Source organism: Ctenopharyngodon idella, chromosome 8, assembly GCF_019924925.1.
Source record: "Ctenopharyngodon idella isolate HZGC_01 chromosome 8, HZGC01, whole genome shotgun sequence".
NCBI lineage: Eukaryota > Metazoa > Chordata > Actinopteri > Cypriniformes > Xenocyprididae > Ctenopharyngodon > Ctenopharyngodon idella.
The window spans coordinates 6,437,858-6,462,425 of record NC_067227.1 but is presented as its reverse complement, the minus strand read 5'-3'; the positions used below and the strand labels follow the sequence as shown (position 1 = coordinate 6,462,425).

At 38.4% G+C, this 24,568-nt stretch overlaps 1 protein-coding gene across 2 annotated transcripts in view; it reads right to left on the bottom strand.

Annotated features, from left to right (window-relative positions):
• mtor (mechanistic target of rapamycin kinase) overlaps positions 1-24,568 on the bottom strand; it is a 272,554-nt gene that overhangs the window by 43,909 nt on the left and 204,077 nt on the right. For both annotated transcript variants that reach the window (XM_051903439.1, XM_051903440.1), the window contains 4 exons: positions 23,704-23,800; positions 23,189-23,287; positions 21,653-21,775; positions 19,322-19,504 (listed from right to left, as the gene is read on the bottom strand). In XM_051903439.1, coding sequence (XP_051759399.1) covers positions 19,322-19,504; positions 21,653-21,775; positions 23,189-23,287; positions 23,704-23,800 — 502 coding nt within the window. The remainder of the gene's footprint in view (positions 1-19,321; positions 19,505-21,652; positions 21,776-23,188; positions 23,288-23,703; positions 23,801-24,568) is intronic.

Genomic DNA, 24,568 nt, shown 5'->3' with positions numbered 1-24,568 from the left:
ATATGATGCTGTCTCCCTTCATACCCCACGGGAGTATTTCCGAAAGTTTGTCAGAAGATATGAACAAAATAGAGGATGCTGCAGACACTGTTGTAAAGTATACACCAAAATACTTTGCAGCAAGAGTAATGCCCACCTCTGCTTCTCAGAGGATAAGAACTGCCTTTGGGACTATCATAATTGAATATGGCTATGAACAGAGCTAAATCACATACATGCCAAAGTTTTCATTCAGTTCATCAGTTTTTGTAAATATAATCTGAACATTTTTTTTATAATAAATAATTTTTCATAAAAATATGACTTGTCCAATTAATATTGTGTGATTATTAATGTATATATATGCTACTGTTATGGGGCTATATAAGCAGCACACCCTGCAAATGAACCCTTAGATGTTCTATGAATGAAATCACTGAAATTCTGCTACCCCACAGGCCCAACATTGCAATAGTTAAACATTCCCCTAAAAACTTACTAAAATGTCAAAAATGTAAAAACTCATTTATTTCTGCATTAGAGGTCTCCTACAACAACATGTAAAAGGTGACAAAAAAAATTCAAGTTTTTTTTCTTTCTATATTTGGGTCTTTGAGGGTTAAATTAGCTCAAAGTTACTGTTAGATGTAATGTAATTGTCTTGACAAACTATACATCATTAAAAAGATCTAAGACTCAAGCTTCAATTTTTGACTTCTGTTTTACTCTCAAAATCTTATAGTGACCGTAATTTGTTAATATGCGTCAGGAGAAAAACGGAATCGATAACTTTTCTTTGAAATATGAGCATCAGCCACATTGAGAAAAAATTCCTCGTCATGAAAACGCTTGACAAAACAACATCCCTCAGAGCTTTTAGCTCAAAAGCATGCACATTTGGAGAAATACTGATGGATTCTCATATGTTTGTCAAATTTCTATACAGAGGAGTAATATTTATTGAATTTTTACCCAAAATGCGCTGTTGTAATCATTATGAGCACTGGATACTCTGATGTACTGTGTTTTCAATTCATACTGGCAGCCTGAAGGCCCTTTCACACTGAGCGCGAAATTCGGCACGAATGTTCGCCGCGATGACACTCTTTAATTGAGGCTATTCACACTGGGTGCGAACATTCGCGATGTGAAAAAGTGAGGATTTTGTTCCGACCTGAGAACAGATTTATTCTCACATGTTCTTTATACAGAATATCATTTCTATTCATTTTCCACTGTATTATGTGATCATTATGTGCATAAGTGTTATGATTATGAGAGCATGATTTAGATCTGTCAATCATCATGTAATATCTCCTGCTCTTCCGTATATAAAAAAATGAGAGAGAAATATTTTTCTACAGATAAAATAGAAGGCAAATAAACATGATTATGACGATGTTTTCTGTGTGTTTTTTATGCAGCTCATGGTATTTTTTATAACAATAAATTATGTTTATGACAAATGATAAGCAGATATAGCATTCAATCCATTATAAAACGTACAAAGAATGCATGTCTGCCCATTATTGAATCAAAACCCACTTTAGGTCATATCAGAAGTTATTACAATGACTTGATGATGGTTTAAAATGCGTTTTGAGCAAAGACATTAATAATCATATAAATTTTGAAATGTAGCTTGATGCTAATTGTACCTCTAATTATATTTTATGATGTATTCTTGTAAGCATTATAGATAGTTTGTGTTTCTAATGAAGTACCAAACTTTATTCATCTTTAATTTAACGCTGCATATTATGCATCGAACGATGTTAAAGCCATATATGAGACACACACAAGGACAAATACATTGTTGATCGGTGCCACCTAGCGTGCAGGTGTGAATTAGCAGAAGATGATCAGTCGTTTCGCGTTCGGTGTGAAAGGTCCGTTCTTCCGCGATTCACCTCGCTTTTTCGCATCGCGTTCAGTGTGAAAGGGCCTTGAGGGCGCTCTGTGCACATGTGAAGAACAGGCATATCATGTGACATTCCAGGAAATAACAGAGGCTTCCAGAGATCGCTAGTTGCATCCCAAATGATGCACTATACACTATGCACTTATGCACCATGCACTCATCCATGTAGTGTATTTTGTTTATTTGTTTATTTTTATTTTGTCATTCAACATCGAAGTCTGATCCCCTCTCTCCCCACAACGTAATTAAAGCTGCGACAGCTGAGTGCATGAAGTGTCCAACATTCTACACTTTGTATTTTCTGTTCATTTAGAGCATCATCCGGGTATTTAAAGTGCACTTTTTCTTTTTGGAATTTTCTGTGTGAATGCACTACTTGCACTATTTGTACATAAAAGTGTCATAGAATAGTGCACAAGTACGCAAATTGGGACGTACTGAATATAACATGCAGATAGACACTTTTGAAGACAATAAATACACAATTGCGACGATATATGGTTGCGACGATATATAGAATCTGTGTTCTTCATGCCATGTCGGGTATTTTCATAATAATAGATTATATTTATAATGCAATGCTAATCGACATAGCTTTTCACATTTGCAGAATAGGCCTACCATAAAAAAATACAGTCAAACCAAAATTTATTCAGACACCTTGAACATTTCATTCATTAATACAGTTTATTCACTATAGTTTGTATATGACAAGATCTCAGAGTTAAACTGTGTCAGAAAAAAATTATGTCAGATAACACTTAAGCAAAACATGGTCAGGTCAAAGTGTCTGAATAAATTTTGATTCCAAATTTTTTATAAATTTTACTGTTAGTCCACTGTATGAAGAATTTTTGGGTATAATATGTCACAGTTTACTTTATTTTGCTATCCTCACTTACATAAATGAACTATAGTATCCTGCACCCACTAGTAAAAATGTATCAAAAATATCAAAAATGTCTGAATAATTTTTGGTTTGACTGTATATTTTTTGATCCGAAGCCACATCAGATCACAGAAGATTATTTAAAACACTCGACTTTTAAGTTTGGAGCAAAAACATGGTTTTAATCTCAAATTGTTGTGTTTTGTTGTCGTGCTAAGCTAACATTCTAACTTGCCCATAGATGTACCTGTTCTTAGGAGTGAATGTAATGTTTTATAAATAATTTTGAATGGTAAAGCTCACTGAATTTTTTCTTTTTTCAAGAAGGGCATTTGATACAGTTTCAAAGAAGGTGAAGAGAGAAGTTTAATGAAAGAAATGAGGGATTAAATCTGCGTGAATATAACGTTAATAGAACATTGTCTCAACTCGTTGTTAATAGAACGTTGTCTCAACTCTGAATAGAACGTTGTCTCAACTCTAGTCAGACACCGCTACCTCACGTAACAGCATGAGCAACAACAATGGCGGACTACATGCTTGTGTTCGTGCCACAGAAGCTACTGAGCCTATTAGCTTTACTAAAGTAAAGCTTTATTACTATGCTTTATTAAAGTTTGTATACAGCGTGCAAGGTTTATGCACATGCTCCAAGTCTTATTCTCCGTTTTTAGTGTATTTCTGTGGCAGAATTACAGTGCCACATACTGATCTGGCATGTATACTACATCGTTTTGAGTCAGTTTCAGTGGTTTCGTGTGTACGCAGATATTTCGTGAGATGAGGAAAAACAAAAAAAAATGATCGGATAGGGAAAGCTCTGGCTTCGTGTGGATGCGGCCTAATAGTGTTACTGGACCTTAGTGCTGCATTTGATACTATCGACTACAATATTCTTTTGAATAAACTCAAAAATTACATTGCCATTAGTGGAATTGCACTGGCATGGATCAAATTGTACTTATCTGACTGTCATCAGTTTGTGTTAGTAAATGAAGAGGTATCATATCGATTACAAGATCAGTAGGGAGTACTGCAAGGCTCAGCACTAGGACCATTCTTTTATCTGGGGCTTTACTCTGTGGTTGCCATCGTAGGCTTAATAAACAAACTCTAGCTGGTCCAAAATGTAGCATAGAGTCCTTACTAGAACCAGGAAGTATGACCATATTACCCCGTTTCTGTCAACACTGCACTGCCTCCCTATTATACGTTGCATACATTTTAAATCTTGCTAATTACTTAAAAAGTCCTGAGTAGTTTAGCTTCTAAGGTACTTGAGCAAGCTCATCGCATTATAGTCCTTTATGTCCACTGCGATCTCAATTCTGGCGGTACATCCTTTTCCTATTTAGCGTCCAACCTCTGGAACAGTCTGCGCAACACACGAGAATGAACCTCATTAGTTACACAGCACGTTTGAGCTTCCGGAAGAGGTTTGTTCTTGTACGTCATGAAATTCTGGCTGTTGGAGTATGATTATGAAATAAAAAATGAAATAAAGCTCACCAGTGTATATATGGAGAAGACCTTAAACTGCAGTGACATTAAAGCAGAAGATGAAAATAGGCTGTTCAAAGTCTCATGTTCAAAGTCAGAGCTTCCAAAAACTGGGAAAATCAATACAGACACAAGGGTCAAAAAACACTAAATAATACAGAACTTAGTTTTTGTAGCAACTGGAAACATAGGCTCAAGCTGGAGAGTGGTGCCACCTGCTGATCTGGAGGGTACGTGGGAGTTAGTGCTTAACACTCAGGGGTCGGTGGTTGTTTTTTTCTTACCAGTGCGAAAGAGACTCAAAATACTCGGGCAATTTTGGACATACAAATAAGAGTTACTTATTATTAAAAACTGTGGAATGTCTTCTTTTATTTGTGTACACTCACAGTAAAAAACTAACATGATGCGTGAGCTGCAGTCTCTTTCTCAATGAAGTCCATTCTGATAGTCCTCAGAAAATGAACTGTAACTTAGTGAATACTAATCACACAAACATGAGTCATCTTACTATCCACTAATGCGGCCACACCCACTGAGAACGCGCAGCATTCAAAGGCAAATTCTGAGGTGATCCATGCAACAGAGTGAATGCCCGCATCAAGCTTAGTCAGATTCATGTACATCGTTTTGAGACGCAGTGGGGAATAATTCGAGAAGGATTTACCTCAGAGGAAGAGCACAACTTTTAATTTCATTTCGAGGATCAACTTGATCAAGCCGATGACTGTGAATGGTAAGTTTTCTTATTCTTAAGTTCTTTATTCTAATCGCGATATGGTGTCTGTGAATATTAAACCGCAAAAAGTAAATATGAATCCTGCAAGCTTTGTGTCTCTGTGTGAATGCCGCAGACGCGCGTTTCATTTACTACACATAACTTATATTAGTAAACATGCTATATTTGCTATTTCCAAACTATACTGCTATACTGAGATGAGTGAAATTGACTGAAATACGTAATAAATACTGAAACAAAATGTGTTAGCAACGTATTAAACTGCACATTAACATTTAGGCTCTATAATATAACAAATATAATACATAAAACGTCATAGAGGTAATATGAATGTATAAATGAAATAGTCTAGTGCCACATCAATGAAGCTTTTGCTCACAATGAATAATGAAAATTCAGCTTTGCATCACAGGAATACATTATATTTTAAAGTATATTAAAATAGAAAACCATCATTTTAAATTGTAATAATATTTCACAGTATTTTTGTGTATTTTTGATCAAATAAATGCAGGCTTGATGCCTTCAAAAACATTAAAAATAGTAACGTGTCCAATCTTTTGACCGGTACTGTAATTTAAAATATAATAGGCCTATACAAAATTTTCTTCACATGATGTGCAATAATATGTGCATGCATGAGATCACAAAAATCATGTTTTCTGTTAAGAGTGGACATTATATTAACATTATTACAACAGCTGATATGATCCTGTTATCACCATGCTCACAGAGATTCTAATTATTGGACCAAAAACCTCTGCACATAATAACCTATAATACTGTCTAACACTTGATGGCTGCTCTGTTAAGTCTTCGTCGTCAGTTAGGAACCTGTGTGTGCTCTTTGATACCAATCTTCCATTTGAAAGCCACATTTCTAGCATTTGTAAAACTGCATTCTTCCATCTTAAAATATATCTAAACTACAACATATGCTCTCAATGACAAATGCAGAACAGTAAGTTCATGCGTTCATGACCTCAAGGCTAGATTACTGTAACGCTCTACTGAGTGGTTGCCCTGCTCGCTTGATAAACAAACTACAGCTCGTACAAAACGCAGCAGCTAGAGTTCTTACTAGAACCAGGAAGCATGACCATATTAGCCCGGTTCTGTCAACACTGCATTGGCTCCCTGTTAAACATTGTATAGATTTTAAAATCTTGCTAATTACTTACAAAGCACTAAATGGTTTAGTTCTAGCCAGTACCTGAGCGAGCTTTTAATGCATTATAGTCCTTCACGTCTATTGCGATCTCAGAATTCAGGCCAGTTGATAATACCTAGAATATTAAAATCAACTGCAGGCAGTAGATCCTTCTCCTATTTGGCACCTAAACTCTGGAACAATCTTCCTAACAATGTTCGGGAAACAGACACACTCTGTCAGTTTAAATCTAGACTAACAACGCATCTCTTTAACCTGGCATACACATAACACATTATCAATTTATGTTTTCAAATCCGTTAAAGGATTGTTAGGCTGCATAAATTAGGTCAGCCGGAACCGGGAACACTTCCTATAACACCAGATGTACTCGTTACATCAGAAGAAGAATGGCATCTATGCTAATATTAGTCTCTCTGTTTATCCCGAGGTTTACTGTAGTCAGCCGTATCCAGGCCGTATCCAGGTGAGATCGAGGACCTGCGCCTAGACACGATGACAATGCAGCCCTGAAGTGTCAGCAGAGATTGTGTCAACTAGATCATCCCCTGTGAAGGCCTCATCGACACAACAGCCAGTGGCACAGATCCTCAACAAACCGTCTCATACTGGCGTGATGAATATGATCCTCAACTAGATGGAACTGGAATAAATACTTTGACTGTTGTGATCCCAATCGGAGTTATGAAAGCTGCCTGAATCATAATCATGCACTATTGACTGTTCGCCAGAGGAGAACTGGACCCCCGACTGAGCCTGGTTTCTCCCAAGGTTTTTTTTTCTTCTCCATTTTAACACCTGTTTGCCACCTGATGTCACCTATTGGAGTTTGGGTACCTTACCGCCGTCACCTTTGGCTTGCTTAGGTAGGGACACTTGACATTTGATATTCAACAATGTTTTGATCTGCCTGCATCGACACCCTTGTATGCGAACTGAACTGAGCTGGATGATGACATCATTATTTACTCTAGTGCTGATATAGATAAATTAACTAAATTAATAACTATTGATTCTTACAATGGAATGAATCAATACTGAATTTACTTAAGCTGGACAATGACACCATTTTCTTTAAGAGCTGCTGTGCAGCCAAAATTATATACCAGTTATCACTGTAAAGCTGCTTTGACACAATCTGCATTGTAAAAAGCGCTACATAAATAAAGGTGACTTGACTTGACTTTTCTTTCATCTTACAGATTTGAGAATCATAGTGACCAGATATTGGCCCACATTGGACTGCATGCATATGATACTGAGATCACTGACTGGAAGCAGTAAAGTTTTTGTTTTCTTTTTTTTTTCTACAGTGCATAGAAACACCAAATGCCAGATATGTGATGTTCACATATATCTTTGAACAGGATTTATTTCCAGGTATAACCGTGTACTCAAAATGTGTCTTTGACTCTCATTTATATAGTTCACTATATTCTAAATAAACTACAAACAAAAAATTTTATATTTCTTTTGTCATTGCATTCTTTCTTAGTTCACATTCCTGACTGAATGGCTCATTATGCAGCTCATTAGGGGCAGGGTCTTAATCTCTTCAGGTGTGAATCACAGCATTATTCATGAAGATTCACGCATCCTCACATATGGCCTTTCTAAACAAAAATGTGACTGAGTAGGCAGGATGATTTTCACATCATTTTGAAGCAAAAACTCTAGACAAACATATACAGTTGCCAAGTCTTGTGAAAAAATGTTTAGTATGTGTTTTGAGGCCTTATTTCAGTGACTTTTTTTTTTTCTTTTTCAGAAAACGTGCATAAACATAATTCTCTCAAAAATACAAACACGTACTTGTAGCTCACATATTATTGTAGCCTAGTTTGTGCTGAATACAGTGTAATGAGACTTTTGTCATTAACATGTTTATAAGCAACTGAAAAAAGCACAAATGTCAAGGCATGTCAAAACTACTCCAGGACCCCAAATCAGCCTCAGACCCAAGGCTGATTAAAGGCTGATGATTTCACACTTCGAGGAGGGTGCCTCCTGCTTGTCTAGAGGGGGTTAGCAGTCCAGTGATGAGACTTCACAGGAGCCCATCCTCTAAGAACGACTCCTGATGTTCCCTTAACGGTGTCTTAGGATACGGTAAAAGTCTGTAATGAGTGCAAAAAATCCCAAAGGGTCATATATAGAACTGACCATGGATAGAATTTATCATCTAATGCACGGTTGATCTTTAAGGGACACATGACATTTGAAGATCCTATTCAGCACACCTATCAGCCTCAGTAATTGTGCCAGTTATGCCCTGAGAAGAACAGCCAAGGACAACAAAGAATGTTTCTCAGTGAGGCAACCAGTTCAGTCTTAAACAACTTTTATATGGATGACTTTGTGAAGTCTTTGGACACAAAAGCTCATGCCATTCATCCGTATCAGGGATTGAAGGCACTTTGTGCATTTGGAGGTTTCAATTGAACAAAGTGGACCAATAGTCGAGCAGTTTTAGGCTTATTACTGAGGCTGATAGGGCAAAGGAGTTGAAAGAACTTGACCTGGATATGGAAGACCTGTGGAGCGAGCTCTTGGTGTACAGTGGTATGCTGAAAAGGATATCTTTAAATTTCACATGTCCCTTAAAGATCATCCATGCGCTAGACGAGAAATTCTGTCAATGGTCAGTTCTATATTTGACCCTTTGGGATTTCTTGCACCCTTGACCTTCACAGTAATGTCTATCTTACAGAAGTTATGTAGACTTAACCTTGCCTGGGATGGAAATATTCCAAATGTCTTTGCTCAGACTTGGGAACGGTGGCTGCATGGACTTCAGAGTTAACTATATAGAATATTCATGCACTAGCATATTCCATATACTAGCATATTCCTGAATTACTTTTCAAGCTGGAATAAACTTAGGAATGCTGTAGCATGGATTCTCAAATTTAACAACTTACTCATACAACTCGTCCAGAAAAGGAAGAATGCTATGAAAATGATGAGCTGTTAGGCAAGGGACAATTTGGAAATGTTACAAAAATATTAAATATTAAAGTTCTATGTCACTATCAGTTCAGGACATTGATGATGCAGAAGTAGCTATTGTAAGGTTTCACCAACAGCACGGATCTGCACGGGACATAGAAAGCTTATGCAGTAGAATGTCAGTAAGAAGACCTCCATTTTCGGTCTGGATCCAATGTTCGACCTAAACGACCATTAACCCCCAAACACTTACTACAGCTCAAAGTCCAATCTGTATTACCACATCGATTATTTTTTTATTTACCAGTAATTTGTTTTTGATTCTGCTGTGTATTGCTAATGCCTGTCTGTATGTCTGCTTGCCTGCCTGACTGCCAGCATGTCTTTCTCACACCATCATTGGACACAGGTATGACTCACAGCCCTCACAGTATTTATTACAAAAAGCGTGTTGCAACTAGACAGCATCTTAATGGTGGATTTGACACTTTGATCACTACACTGAGAATAATCACCCCACAAACCAATGTTCACTGTGTGAACACTGAACCAATTTAGTGCACTCTGACTAAATGTTTTAGGACAGAGCATACTAAATAAAAATATAATAATGTAACCCCCTAGAGTTTTACGCAGTGTTATACAAGTTCAGTGCAGTACTGTAGTTTTCCTGTAGGGGCCACTGTATGATCTGGTTAATAGAGATGTAAAGATTAGGAGAAGGAGACTGATCGTAGCTGGTACGCACGAGGTGATTTAGCGCTGCATTTGAAATATTATAATTATAACTTCACAAAAGTACTTTTCTGATGTTTAAATGTGTAAACTTTTCATATAAATTGCAGTATGTTCATGGATTTCAAAAGGAAATCGAATTCACATTGATGTTGATTGAGAAGTTATTTCTGCGAACTCTGGTGAGTTTCTGCGTTAACAGAAATGTTAAGTTGATGTGTTTTAAACTGATTTAATGATCAGAAAATCAAGAGTGTATATATGTTAGTGAATGAAAAAAAAAAACAGTCAGAGTTAAAAGATGTTTATTGAAAATGGTTTTGTATTTCAATACACTTTTTGCAAACGAAGATCAGGGAAACAGATAGATTTTATTCCTGTTAAATGTATTTTATGATGTTCCCTGTGTATATGGAGGAAAAGATGATTTAGATGTGAAAAGTGAGTATTTTGAGATGCAGATGATCAACCTGCGTGTTAAACAGAGATGTATTCGTGCGTTTATTGTGCTCACGTTTCTTGATGTTAAATTGCTAAGCTAACACATGTGAGTGAAGCCTGTGAGTAATGCTTCTGACGATTTATTTACTCATATGGAGGTTGTGACAAGCTAATGTGAATCTTAAGAGATATTAACTCTGAATTGTGTTGTTTTGTGTAGACTGTTTTTTTTTGTTGCCCGATTCCATCCGGTGACCTGATCAACTGTGAGCTTATGTGAGCTATGGCGAGCCAGACCCTGTGATTCTGTGAAGGCCTTACTGTTGACGTTCAACTCGAACCTGTCTTCATCGAGGGATTCTTTCCAATTACAGCTAAGCTGTCATTTTACACACACTACCCGGGTAGTAGGGAAAAGGCCTTATACATACATTCGTTTTATACCACTCACCAACTTGCGAAGGAACCAGGAGGACTTTTGGACATTTTCTTTTCTTTACTTCTTTATTTTCTTCTTTCTCTGACCTTTTATGCACAACCTGGACTAAATATCGAATTTTTCCCATTCCAGCAGTGTTGTGTTGGGACGATACAGCAAAGTATTAACTTGTTTCTTCTATTATTATTTTTTTTTTCTGTTTATATGTGCAATAAATGTGCTGGCTGTTACCTGCTTCATACCATTTGGCCCAAATTTCATTTTTTTATCCTCCCAAGAGTCGAACCTAGCCCTATACCTATTCAGAGTAATATAACATAGTGTTATACTGACAATTGTTGCCGTGTTACACCACTTTTTGTGGCGAGCCAGCCAGGAGGATAATTACAGCCTTAGCACAAGTTATTTGATTTTGATATTTTTTTATTATTTTCTGTAAAAGTTTTGCAAAGTGATTAAGCAAAATGAGTGTTTCAGATATTGAGAGACGCTACAATGTCAAAGCGAAATGTGCTGTGTGTGTGTTAGGCATTACCGATACAGATGCCGATGATGAAATTGCTGACACCCTTACAAAATATGGAGTTGTGGTGAAAGTAGTGAGAGTAGCCCCCAGTACTGTACGGTCAGGGCAGTCTACTGTAGTAGTAGAGTTTGATACACACGCTCCTGTTGCACTCATGGAGCCTGATTTTCCCCTAGAGATAAAAAATGTGCGAAACCCCACAGTTACCTGGCATGTAGATAGTGTCAAAGTGTTGGCCCCACTCACTAAACAGTCACATGCCCAAGCTGAACATTCTTCCCTGGATTCAAGTGAGAACAGTTGTGATGATGCTAGTTCAGATATGACATCTTCTGACCACAGCACTTCCATCCTGCAAAGATATAAAAAGAAATCGCAGTCTAAAAGATCAAAAGTGAAATCTGATCCAGTAGTGAGGAAAAAGACTCCAAAGTCTGCACTGAATGCACTTACTCCTGATGAATTAAACCCACCTGAGGTGCAACGCATAGTTGTTGAACGTCATTAAAAATGACGCTTCTGCAGTGCAGGCACATTCAAAATGGCTGCGTTCCTTCTCTGGCCGAGTTCCAAAACCCCCAGGTGAAGCCGATTTTGATACATGGTGCCTCCATGTTGACCTTTTGCTTCAAGATTCTCTCCCTCCAGATGTTCAGCGGAGGAGGATACTTGAAAGTCTCTTACCACCAGCCTCAGATGTGGTCAAGCAACTTGGTTCCGCTGCCCCTCCACAAGATTATGTGAAACTTCTTGATTCTGCTTATGGGCTGGTAGAGGATGGCGATGAGATCTTCGCCAGGTTCCTAAATACTCACCAGGACACAGGCGAGAAAGCTTCTGACTACCTACAGAGACTTCTGACCATCCTTAGCACTGCTGTCAGGCGGAATGGAGTAAAGCAGTCCTCTGCAAATCGCCACTTACTGAAACAGTTCCAACGTGGGTGCTGGGATCATTCCCTGATACTTACCCTTCAGCTTGAGTCTAAAACAAAGACACCACCTGACTTTGCTGAGCTGTTGTTACTTCTCAGAACTGAAGAGGACAGAAGAGCTGCAAAACTTGATAGGATGCAACGACACATAGGCGGTTCAAAGCATAAGGTTACGAGTCACACACAGTTTGCTACTGATGTCTCTGCTTATGGTGATCCTGGTGTGTTGCAAGCTTGCCTCTCTGAGACTAAGGCTTTGAGAAAGCAAGTGGCTGATCTGCAAATGCAGTTAAAGTCCTCCAAGTCTAAAAAGAAAGAAGGACGTGAGCCCAAGTTAGTGGAAAGCCCAAAAGTCATACCAGCTAAAGCAGAAATAAAGGTGCAGCAAGTAACAAGTAAACCTCCAAAGCCATGGTTCTGCTTTAGATGTGGAGAAGATGGCCATGTGGCCAGACTATGTGAAGGCTCCATTAACAAAGCCCTAGTAGACCAGAAGTACAAAGAGCTTAAAGCCAAACAGGATGACTGGACAAGGAGGAACGGAATGCCGTTAAACCAGGTCGGGTTTCAGTAATGGGACATACTGGGGCCCTTTGCAGAAAGAAACGTCCCAATGGATTGAATGGAGAAAGAATAGAGAGTCAAACCCATTCCAGTGGTTCAGCCAATAACATTGAGTTAAGTCCCAGCGTTATAGGTCCCAGATGCACTGCTGAAATTGTCATTGAAGAGAAGAACTGTATGTCTCTTCTTGATTCAGGGTCACAGGTGACAACTGTCTCCAAGTCATTCTATGATACTCACTTGTCATCCCATCCAATCCTCTCTCTGGATAATCTCATTGAAGTCGAAGGAGCTGGAGGGCAGACTGTGCCCTATTTGGGCTACATTGAAGTGAGCATGCATTTCCCTGAAGATATCACTGGAAAAGCTGAAACTGTCACCACGTTAGCACTTGTCATTCCCGACTACAAATTCAATCTTGAAATCCCAGTACTTATTGGCACTAACACTCTAGATGCCTTGTTCAAGTCCTGCGTCACAAGCAGTAATGGCCATGCTGTTTTCAACAGGCAACGTCCATACTCCCCTTTAGTCCAGAACCTGTTGCGCAGATACACAATTGAGCAACAAAATGGCAAAGTTGGCCAAGTCAAATTGAAAGGAAAACGGAACATCAGAATACCTGCTGGTCAAAAGACAGTCCTGGATGGATATGTTAGAGGTGTGTCTACAGCCGGAAGTTCTCCCCTTGTGGTAGAGCCATGCGCTCACTCCAGTCTCCCAGGTGGTTTGCTTCTTTGCAGTTATGTCCTCACAAGTCCCAGAAGAACATCATTCAAAGTTCCTATCCTTCTTCAGAATGAAACAGCTCATGAAATCACCCTTCCAAGAAAATGTTGCTTAGCCGAGCTTTATGTTCCATCTGCTTTGTCTTCGCTGAAGGATACCTCTGTTGATCAGAAAGAGCCAAAGTTTCTACCTGCCTCCGCTGTAGTTACCTGCAATGCCATGTGTTCTACCAGCCAGGATAACAAGATCACTTTCGATTTTACCAACTCACCTCTCTCTGAAGAATGGAGAAACAGAATTGCAGAAAAGCTCAATTCCATTCCTGAGGTTTTTGCTATGAATGATCTTGATTATGGACACACCATGGCAGTTAAGCACAGAATCCGCCTCTCTGACCCAACCCCTTTTAAACAAAGAGTAAGGCCCATCCATCCTTCTGATTATGAGGCCGTTAGACTTCACCTTCAGGAACTCAAGGACGCAAACATCATCCGGGAGTCAGAAAGTCCATTCGCTTCACCCATAGTGGTCGTGAAGAAGAAAAATGGTTCCATTCGGCTCTGCGTGGACTATAGAAAGTTGAATAATCAAACAATAAAGGACGCATATGCACTGCCAAACATTGAAGAGACCTTCTCCGCCTTAACAGGATCTAGATGGTTTTCTGTTATGGACTTGAAATCAGGGTATTATCAAGTTGAGGTTGAAGAGGAGGACAAATATAAGACAGCATTTGTGACACCCATGGGATTCTGGGAGTTTAACCGGATGCCACAGGGGGTAACAAATGCTCCTAGCACCTTTCAGCGTGTTATGGAGAAATGTGTGGGCAGCCTCCATCTGAAAGAAGTTCTTGTATTTCTTGACGATCTAATAGTTTTTTCAAGCAGTCTAGAGGAACACGAGGAACGCCTCATGAAGGTTTTGAACAAATTAAAAGAGTTTGGTCTAAAGCTGTCCCCAGACAAATGTCAGTTCTTCATGAAGTCCGTAAAGTACCTTGGACACATTGTTTCTGAAAACGGTGTGGAGACTGACCCCGATAAAATCTCAGCACTTACCACCTGGCCGAAACCCACTAACATCAGTGAGCTAAAGTCTTTCCTAGGGTTTACAGGATACTATCGGAGGTTTGTCAGGGACTACTCGAAGATCGCCAAGCCCTTAAATGCACTGACAGCTGGTTACTGTACACCCCGGAAGAAAAAGGAGTCCAAACCTCTCCCCAATGCTGACTTTAGGAAGCCTTTTGGCAGTAGATGGACACCCGAGTGTGATGTTTCCTTTCAGACATTAATTGCAAAGCTCACCACTGCCCCAGTGTTGGGGTTTGCAAACCCAAAGTTGCCGTATATCCTCCATACAGATGCCAGCCTGCATGGCCTGGGTGCTGCCTTATACCAAGAGCAAGATGGCCACCTCAGGGTTATTGCATTTGCCAGCAGAGGGTTATCAAATTGTGAGAGACGTTACCCCACCCACAAGCTTGAATTTTTAGCCTTGAAGTGGGCAATAACAGACAAATTCTATGACTATCTTTATGGGGCAGAGTTCATTGTAATGACAGACAATAATCCGCTAACATATATATTGACATCGGCCAAGCTCGACGCTGCTGGGCACCGCTGGCTTGCTTCCTTGTCCAACTTCAATTTCAGCCTTCAGTATCGAGCAGGAAAGAAAAATCAAGATGCCGATGGTCTGTCCCGGCGACCACACCCTCAGCCCGACATCGATTTCAGTTCTAAAGCAGAGGATGACCGTATCCATCAATTCATTTCTCAATTCATGAAAGAAGGAAATGGGACTTCATTTACTAATGAGGCAGTGAAAGCCATTTGCCAGAAACACCATTTGTATCAGGTGGAAGAAGAGGAAAATTCTTCACCTGCTGCTTTGGAATGTTTGGCCATGAATCCTGATGCCATCCCAGCAGAGTTCTTGCAGGCGGATTTACTTCCTGGGTTAAGCACTCTCCCCAGAATGTCCCCACAAGAGTGGATTGCAGAACAGTCAAGGGGCCCCACAATAAGTAGAGTGATTGAGCTCTTGCATTCCGGTAAACGACTCTCTTATCGTGTCAGACGTCATGAAACCCGAGGAGTTCAGCTGATGCTCAGAGTGATGGATCACTTCATATTCATTGATGGAGTACTACACAGAAAGTGTATAATCAGAGGGAATTTGTCCTATCAACTTGTTCTTCCTCAGAAGTTCAGGGAGATTGCACTTGAAGCCCTGCATGACTCAATAGGTCATATGGGAGGGGAACGGACCTTAGACCTGGTCCGCACACGCTTTTACTGGCCGAGGATGTTCTTAGATGTTGAACGCAAAGTCAATACTTGCGAGAGGTGCATCAGGAGGAAGGCCAAGGCTGAAAGAGCATTCCCCTTAGTTAATATAGAAACCAGCAGGCCACTAGAACTAGTCTGTATGGACTATCTCTCTCTAGAACCTGATGGCCGTGGTACGAAGAACATCCTAGTTATCACGGACCATTTTACTAAATACGCGGTGGCAGTTCCTACGGCTGATCAAAGAGCAAAAACTGTTGCCAAAACTCTGTGGAATCACTTCTTTGTGCATTATGGGATTCCAGAACGTTTGCACAGCGACCAAGGTCGTGACTTTGAGTCTGCTGTGATTAAGGATCTTTGTCTCTTATTAGGGATAAAAAAGACTCGAACAACACCTTACCACCCGCGTGGGAATCCTGTAGAAAGGTTTAATCGCACACTTCTTCAAATGCTTGGTACTCTCGAAGAAGAAGACAAAGTGAGATGGCGTGACCATGTTCAACCGCTGGTACATGCCTATAACTGTACCAAGAATGATACAACTGGTTTCTCACCTTATCAGTTAATGTTTGGGAGGCAGCCAAACCTTCCCATTGACGTGGCTTTTGGTATCACACCAGAAGGAGGGAAGAAAGTCACTCACACAGAGTACGTCAAAAAGCTGCAAGAGAGTTTACAAGAGAGTTACCGGATTGCTGTTGAGCACAGTGAAAAGATGGCTCTTCGTAACAAACAAAGGTACGACCTGAGGGTGAGAGAGTCCACCTTGCATGTTGGGGACCGTGTCCTTGTCAAAAATGTGGGAATAAGAGGCAAACATAAGATTGCTGATCGATGGAGCAAAACAATTTATCAAGTGGTCAAACAGATAAATGAATCTCCTGTTTATGTAGTGAAGCCTCTTACGACGAATGGTCCAGAAAAAACACTTCATCGAGATTTGCTTTTGCCTTGTGGGTTCTTGACTTCCACCAATCCCACGGATGAAAGTGACCAAGAGGAGAGGAAGCAGAAGATGTCTTGTCCTACAGACACATTGTTAGCGAATGAATTCAATTACCCAGATGAAGTCATCCAAGAACCAGTCCAAGACCATGATGCAGAGATGGATTATTATTTCCCTCAAACTACACAAGACACATCATATCCTACCATAACCATCATTCGAGAAGTGCCTTACAATAAAGCCATGATTGAGGATACAATTGGAACTACATTGAATCCTAATGCAAGGCCGTTTGAACCTTCAGGAAGTAAGGAAGATCTGCACTTACCTGGAGAAACCCTGACGGAGGATAACTTACCTGGGAAGTCCCTGGAAAAGATGATGAAACCTGTCAAGGAACTGGATTCTAAATCCACTGATGGAAATGATGATGAGTCCGATCAGGAGTTGATTGTTCATGATGCTGAACCTGTTGAGCAAAAAGAGAATGAAGCAAGAGAAGAAGAAAACAAAAACAGTGAAACTGTGAGTGTGGAGCATGGTCTAGAAAATAAAGACATACCTGCTCAAGAGATGCCAGAGCTCAGACGTTCTACACGACATAGGGAACAACCTGATAGACTGAACTATAAGTCATTAGGAAATCCTTTGGCATTAGTTATGCATTCCCTATTAGAAGGTCTAAACCAAGCTTTCACACGAGCCCTTGAAACTGATACTTTCCCTCAAGTCAGAGTACTAGCACCTGATACATCTGAACTCTTATAGATGCACTACATGCAGAGACGCATGCAGGTTCAGGAGGGGAGGATGTAACCCCCTAGAGTTTTACGCAGTGTTATACAAGTTCAGTGCAGTACTGTAGTTTTCCTGTAGGGGCCACTGTATGATCTGGTTAATAGAGATGTAAAGATTAGGAGAAGGAGACTGATCGTAGCTGGTACGCACGAGGTGATTTAGCGCTGCATTTGAAATATTATAATTATAACTTCACAAAAGTACTTTTCTGATGTTTAAATGTGTAAACTTTTCATATAAATTGCAGTATGTTCATGGATTTCAAAAGGAAATCGAATTCACATTGATGTTGATTGAGAAGTTATTTCTGCGAACTCTGGTGAGTTTCTGCGTTAACAGAAATGTTAAGTTGATGTGTTTTAAACTGATTTAATGATCAGAAAATCAAGAGTGTATATATGTTAGTGAATGAAAAAAAAAACAGTCAGAGTTAAAAGATGTTTATTGAAAATGGTTTTGTATTTCAATACACTTTTTGCAAACGAAGATCAGGGAAACAGATAGATTTTATTCCTGTTAAATGTATTTTATGATGTTCCCTGTGTATATGGAGGAAAAGATGATTTAGATGTGAAAAGTGAGTATTTTGAGATGCAGATGATCAACCTGCGTGTTAAACGGAGATGTATTCGTGCGTTTATTGTGCTCACGTTTCTTGATGTTAAATTGCTAAGCTAACACATGTGAGTGAAGCCTGTGAGTAATGCTTCTGACGATTTATTTACTCATATGGAGGTTGTGACAAGCTAATGTGAATCTTAAGAGATATTAACTCTGAATTGTGTTGTTTTGTGTAGACTGTTTTTTTTTGTTGCCCGATTCCATCCGGTGACCTGATCAACTGTGAGCTTATGTGAGCTATGGCGAGCCAGACCCTGTGATTCTGTGAAGGCCTTACTGTTGACGTTCAACTCGAACCTGTCTTCATCGAGGGATTCTTTCCAATTACAGCTAAGCTGTCATTTTACACACACTACCCGGGTAGTAGGGAAAAGGCCTTATACATACATTCGTTTTATACCACTCACCAACTTGCGAAGGAACCAGGAGGACTTTTGGACATTTTCTTTTCTTTACTTCTTTATTTTCTTCTTTCTCTGACCTTTTATGCACAACCTGGACTAAATATCGAATTTTTCCCATTCCAGCAGTGTTGTGTTGGGACGATACAGCAAAGTATTAACTTGTTTCTTCTATTATTATTATTTTTTTCTGTTTATATGTGCAATAAATGTGCTGGCTGTTACCTGCTTCATACCATTTGGCCCAAATTTCATTTTTTTATCCTCCCAAGAGTCGAACCTAGCCCTATACCTATTCAGAGTAATATAACATAGTGTTATACTGACAATTGTTGCCGTGTTACAATAACAAAAAAAAATTCTATGATTTTTAATGACTTTTCCAGGCATGTAAATCAAAATTTTACAATTCTACAATATTTCCAGGTTTTTCATGACTGTGGGAAACGATGGTAATACATTTCTGACATGAAAGCATTTTTTTTTTTTTTTGCATTTTTTGTATTTTTTCACAATGATAGGCAAAGAAAGCACACATTTTCTGAAAAATGGAAACATTACTGAACATTAATGCAGATGCACAAGAAGTCATGTTACACTGGTTTTACTACTGTTGTAGACTGAAAACATCCATTAACTGTGGTAAAATAATTGTAATGAGTCCTGTAAGCACATAAAGGTCTTATCTTCTCTGTTTTGAATGATATCCTTTTGTGAAGCATGTGAAGTGCATTTTTACCTGATTAAATGACGTTTCTTTCAAAGTTTGTGGCCCTCTCTCCATCATGGCATGAAGGGGCTCCAGGACAGCAAACATTCCCTTGACATTCCTCTCTCCAAAGTACAGACGTGACGCCTCCTCCAGCCCCTCGTGCCACATTTCATGCCACAGAATAGCCACCCTGATCAGCTCCTCACTTACCTGAACATGAACTGAATTTAGCTTTTGGCAGATGTTTTGGATTGTAATCGACCCTTGACTAAGCTCGGCCTTAAAAACATTGCTTAGGACACAGCATACGAAATAAAAATAAAAATATAATAACAATAAAAAATTTGTATGATTTGTCCATGACTTTTCAAGATTTAATTAATTTCAATGACTTTTCCAGGTACCTTAGTGACTGCTCCTGTACCTTAGCGATTGATGTTATTCATATTTTCAAACAAGCTTTTTCTTTTTTCTATTGCAAGTTTCATCCTCTTGAGGATCTGTGAGTTTGAGAAAGATCTGGCTGCAGACTTGAAATTACATTCTCAGACTTGCATTCTCACTCACTTGCGCTTTCTCTGACAGTGATGTCACTTGTAATTGCCACCTGCATTCTCCACTGATCGACACCACCTAACAATGCATAGTGGCTTATGTCTGATTTAGTTCAAGACTCATTGCTGTATGCGTAATTATTTTCAATATATAATTATACGCTGTGTTTAGACTTTTTATTGCTGATATACAATCATTAAAAGTTATATTAATTTATGATTTGCAGCTCTTTGTGTTTAGACATTAGGCTATTTATTATGATTTTGGGATGATGCCACTCCTGTACTATCTTGAATACATAAAATAAACAATTTGACAGAATGATATTTACATTGTCAAAGTAATTATATCGCTTACACATTAGCAGTGAGCTATAGTTTACCACCTGTTTTACTTTACTTTCTCACAGTAAAAATGTGGCAGAGGAGGCGATAGTACATGTGTTGTTGACTTAATGTTTAATAAAATCATTAAAAAAAAAAAAAAAAAAAAAAAAATATATATATATATATATATATATAAAAAGCCAATTCTCTTTAAAAAGCCAGTTTTAAAATTAAGAGAGACTAAATGTAATATACATTTGGTTGTATTTTATTGTATTTATTTTTAATGCAGATGAGGTAATATAGACATACTGCATCTTATACTGGAGAATGCACGACTTTAATCATCACAAGAACTGGGTGTTAGTAGAGTAGTGCTTACTACTTCTGATTGCAATGTTCCCTAAAGGATTACAACATATTGTGAATACTTTGAGTATGACTACTGGGGCATTCAGCTTCTATACATTCTTGATGTAGACAAGCTATGTGGTTTCTGACTCATTTCTGTCAGTGGGCATCTATACATTCTAATCATTATATGCTTTTTATGATTATGACTTTTAATTTATTTATTTTCACAGTAGACATTGTTTTTTGTTTTATTAAAATTTGTTCTAATTTTTTTTTGTGGTATTCTGAAGCATGTTGGCAAGCTGCTGCTGTATAAATGGTGCTATATAAAAAAAAGACTTTAGCAGTAAAGTAATATATATATCATTATTGTTTTTGGTTTATTGCCATTACAACTCCCTTGTACTCATGAGCCGTATGCTATATATTTCACAGAATCAATTCATAGCAGATTTGAAAACAGCCAGCAAGTGGTGCGTGGAACACTCAAATGTGCTTGGTTCTGTCCAGCTGCCCAAAATACTGTGCATGGAGGAACAAGACCAAGGCAATGGCCAAGTTACTGAAGGCTGAATGTCCAGAGAACAGGAATAATGTTCTGGAACCCCCTCCAGCTTTGTTTTTACTAATTTGCAGGATATGCTTATATTCTTTGAGCAATTTGTTGACATAATGAAATGTATTATAATCCTGCAATAGACAAAAGAGACAAGACACAAGCAGAAACAAAAATCTTTTTGAAAAAATAAATAAATAAAATAAGGTAATAAACTATAGTCTGTCTCATTCCAGCTTCTTGGCCCCACTGGCAATGCAAACAAAACTGTTGGAAACATATTTTCACTTTATTTGGCAGCAGAGAATGCAGGTGGTGACTGCAAGTGACGAGATGAGTGATTACAAGTCTGAGAGTGAGCTTGGATAGGTTTTTAAAAACCTTTACAAATTCACATTCACAGAAAAACTCACTGTTTATGGAAATCTCCAGCTCATTCATAAAGAACATTCTGTAAATCTTGTCTGAGCAAGCAAAAGCAAGAGGGAGTGGAGCATAGTCAAGGGCCAATGTGTACCTAATAAAACATTTATTATTCAGACAGTCAAACTGAATGTGCACTCGTACCATAATTGCTTGCTGGACCAGCGTGTTGCAGTGCTCACACATGTTCTTCAGGATCTTGTTGGCTGCATTGTGGCGGGCAGTGGTGGTGGACTTGGAGGCCACAGTGAGTGGATAAATCAAAGCCTTTAAGTGTGCAAACAGAAAGAATCAAAGTGCTGCTAACAAAGGGCACAGACCATAGTTTACGATTCATGCAGACTACCAGTAAAAAGTTTTGGCACACCTACTCATTCTTCGTCATGACTATTTATTAGATTTTAGAATTAGAATATTAATGAAGTCATCAAAACTATGAAATTATTCCCCTATTATGATTTTTGAGATATTACTTTCCATGTTATGCGTAATAAAGCTGTTTGTGGATGTAAAAGGTCTGAAAAGTTTCAAAGTGCACGATAAATGGAGTTATTGTCTCCCAAAAGAAATAACCACCACATTCATGCAGGCTTGGATAAACTGACTGCTTAAAAATCCTACACTAAACACTTCACTTGTATAAAGTAACAAACCTGTCTTTCTCCTCCCAGTCATAGCAAAAATACTTGAATGAGTTGTTTTCAACCAGATATCACCTTTCATTTCACTGAACAACCAACTAGAGAAAAAACAGTCAGGATTTAGGAAACTGTCTTTTTATCTGTCACTGAAGCCCTGCAGATTGCATAATCTGATTCCAATTGTTTTTTTCTCATTCTGCTAGAGCAGATCCTTTTGTCCCTCTGACCCTCTCATCACTGGGAATAATGTAAACTCCACTTTGATGTTTTGAATCTTCTTTCATAGGTAGGTATTTCAAGGTTTTCTAGAAGGGGGAGGTATTCAAACCACATAAACATCCCCTCCAGAATCCCGTAGTCAGTGAGTGAATGCCGCCTCACAATAAGGCACAAAATCACTTTCCAGACATTTTCATTCAATGTTCCTTGCTGGTGGAAAGATCTCCCTGCCAAATCCCTGACAACATTCAAGAAACAGCTGAATACTCATCTCTTCCGTGAGCACTTAACTGCATCCTGCTGAGTCTTTAAAATAACAATTATTTTCTATGATAATCATTATTTCACTATTTCTTAAATCCTACTATTCTAGACAATGTTTGAAACTTTTTATTGTTAGCTATGGGTAAAAGTGTCTGGTAAATGAATAAACTAAAAGTAAATGTAAATTCATTTAAATTTCAAATGTAAATTTCAACCTTTAGACCAAAAGGCTGACGTCATGATAAACAAATTCACGTTAGTCAAAACTTATGACTGGCAGTGTATGTGAATAAAAGACATTTAGAATAACAAAGGAAATAAACTTGCACCAGAAGAGCATCCAATTTTATGGTGCAGGAATTTCATCCCTTATCAGACCTCTATTCAACAGTTTGTAGCTCTCCAGCAGAGCACATCTAACAAACCGATTTTCACCAGATTTTTTTAAATAAGAAGATGCGAGATGATAAAAGTGTGCCTTTATCATGGAGATGGAGCTTCTATGTGCATTAATGTAATGAATGCATAGTGATCATAACTCATTTTTTATGTATACCTGAGGGTGGTAGCGGCCAATGTCGGTGAGTAGCTGGTGAATAAGACGTCCCACCAGCGCACGTGGCGTATCGATTCGTGCTATCAGTTGAGGAATAACCTGATTACAAGGAGGAAGATTCTTTTTGCAGTGATTTTAAATGAATTTCTGCCATTTAGTAATTTTATTTTTCAGTACCAGTATTTTTTGCCTTGTTTTCAAGTAAAAACATGTAAACATTCTTAAACCAACATGCCATTTGTTTGGGCAGCAAAATTACGGAAAATCATAAGACTTCATGAATTAAGTTTATTTTTCTTACCTCATTAGAAAATTTATCTTTCTTATTTTAAGCATAAAACCCAATAAATTTTGCTAGATATGTGCAGATCTAAAAATCTAATCAAATCTGAGGAAACCACATGTGTACACAAAGTGCTGCTGCAAATGGCAATAGACATTAATTATTTAACTTGTGACTATTTTTGTTGCAATTAGGACCCTGCTTATGTATAGAAAGCTGGAAATGGCCTTACCTGTAACCAGGTGTCTATTTGAATGGTCTTAATACCTTCAACTAGAGCTTCATTCACCTCAGGCCAGTGCCCATAATCAAACCATAAGGTCAGGACTCTAAATGTAAAGGAACAAATACATTGTCATACACAGTTTGAAGTTACTCCATGAATTGTAGTTGAATTCAATATATTTCAAAATGTTTTTTGTTTGAGAGGTGCTGTACAGAATTATCTATTACTGCATTTTTGGAGAAAGCATCTTATATCATCCCCTAAGAGCAGCTTCTGTCTTTCACTGCTATAGGTCAGGAAGAACCAACAAAACTTTTTACAGCATCAAAACGCCCACTTAACTACTAAAAAGGTGCTTCCTGTAGTTTTAGAACTTATCTCAAAATCCTCAATACTATGAACTGTATTCTTAGGACATGTTCCGAGAACATTCATGCTGGCAGTTAAAGTCGGCATGAAAAGGAAGCTGTGTTTGTCTTTTATTCCCTATTGTAACGTATATCTAAAGTAACACAGCTTCTCAAATGAGAAAAAAAATGTAAGGTGGAACTTGATTTTGTCCATTGGGAATTGACTAGAACATTGATCACTTGAGTGACAGGTTGCTGGAGGGGAGAGGCTATTGTTCTGCCCTTGTGCCGGTGAACACATCATCAGAGAAGAGATGTCCTTGCAGGAGGAAGGTGACTTCATTTTGAATAAAGATTATGAGGGCTTAATAATTGTCCATTTTGATTTCATGGTGATTTTAACCACTCATCAAGAAACCACAACTTAATCCTTGTTGGTTAATTATACACCCATTTCAAATCTTCCATTTCTGTCTAAAATATTCTAGAAAAAGTTGTGTCTGCCCAATGAGCTGTTTTTG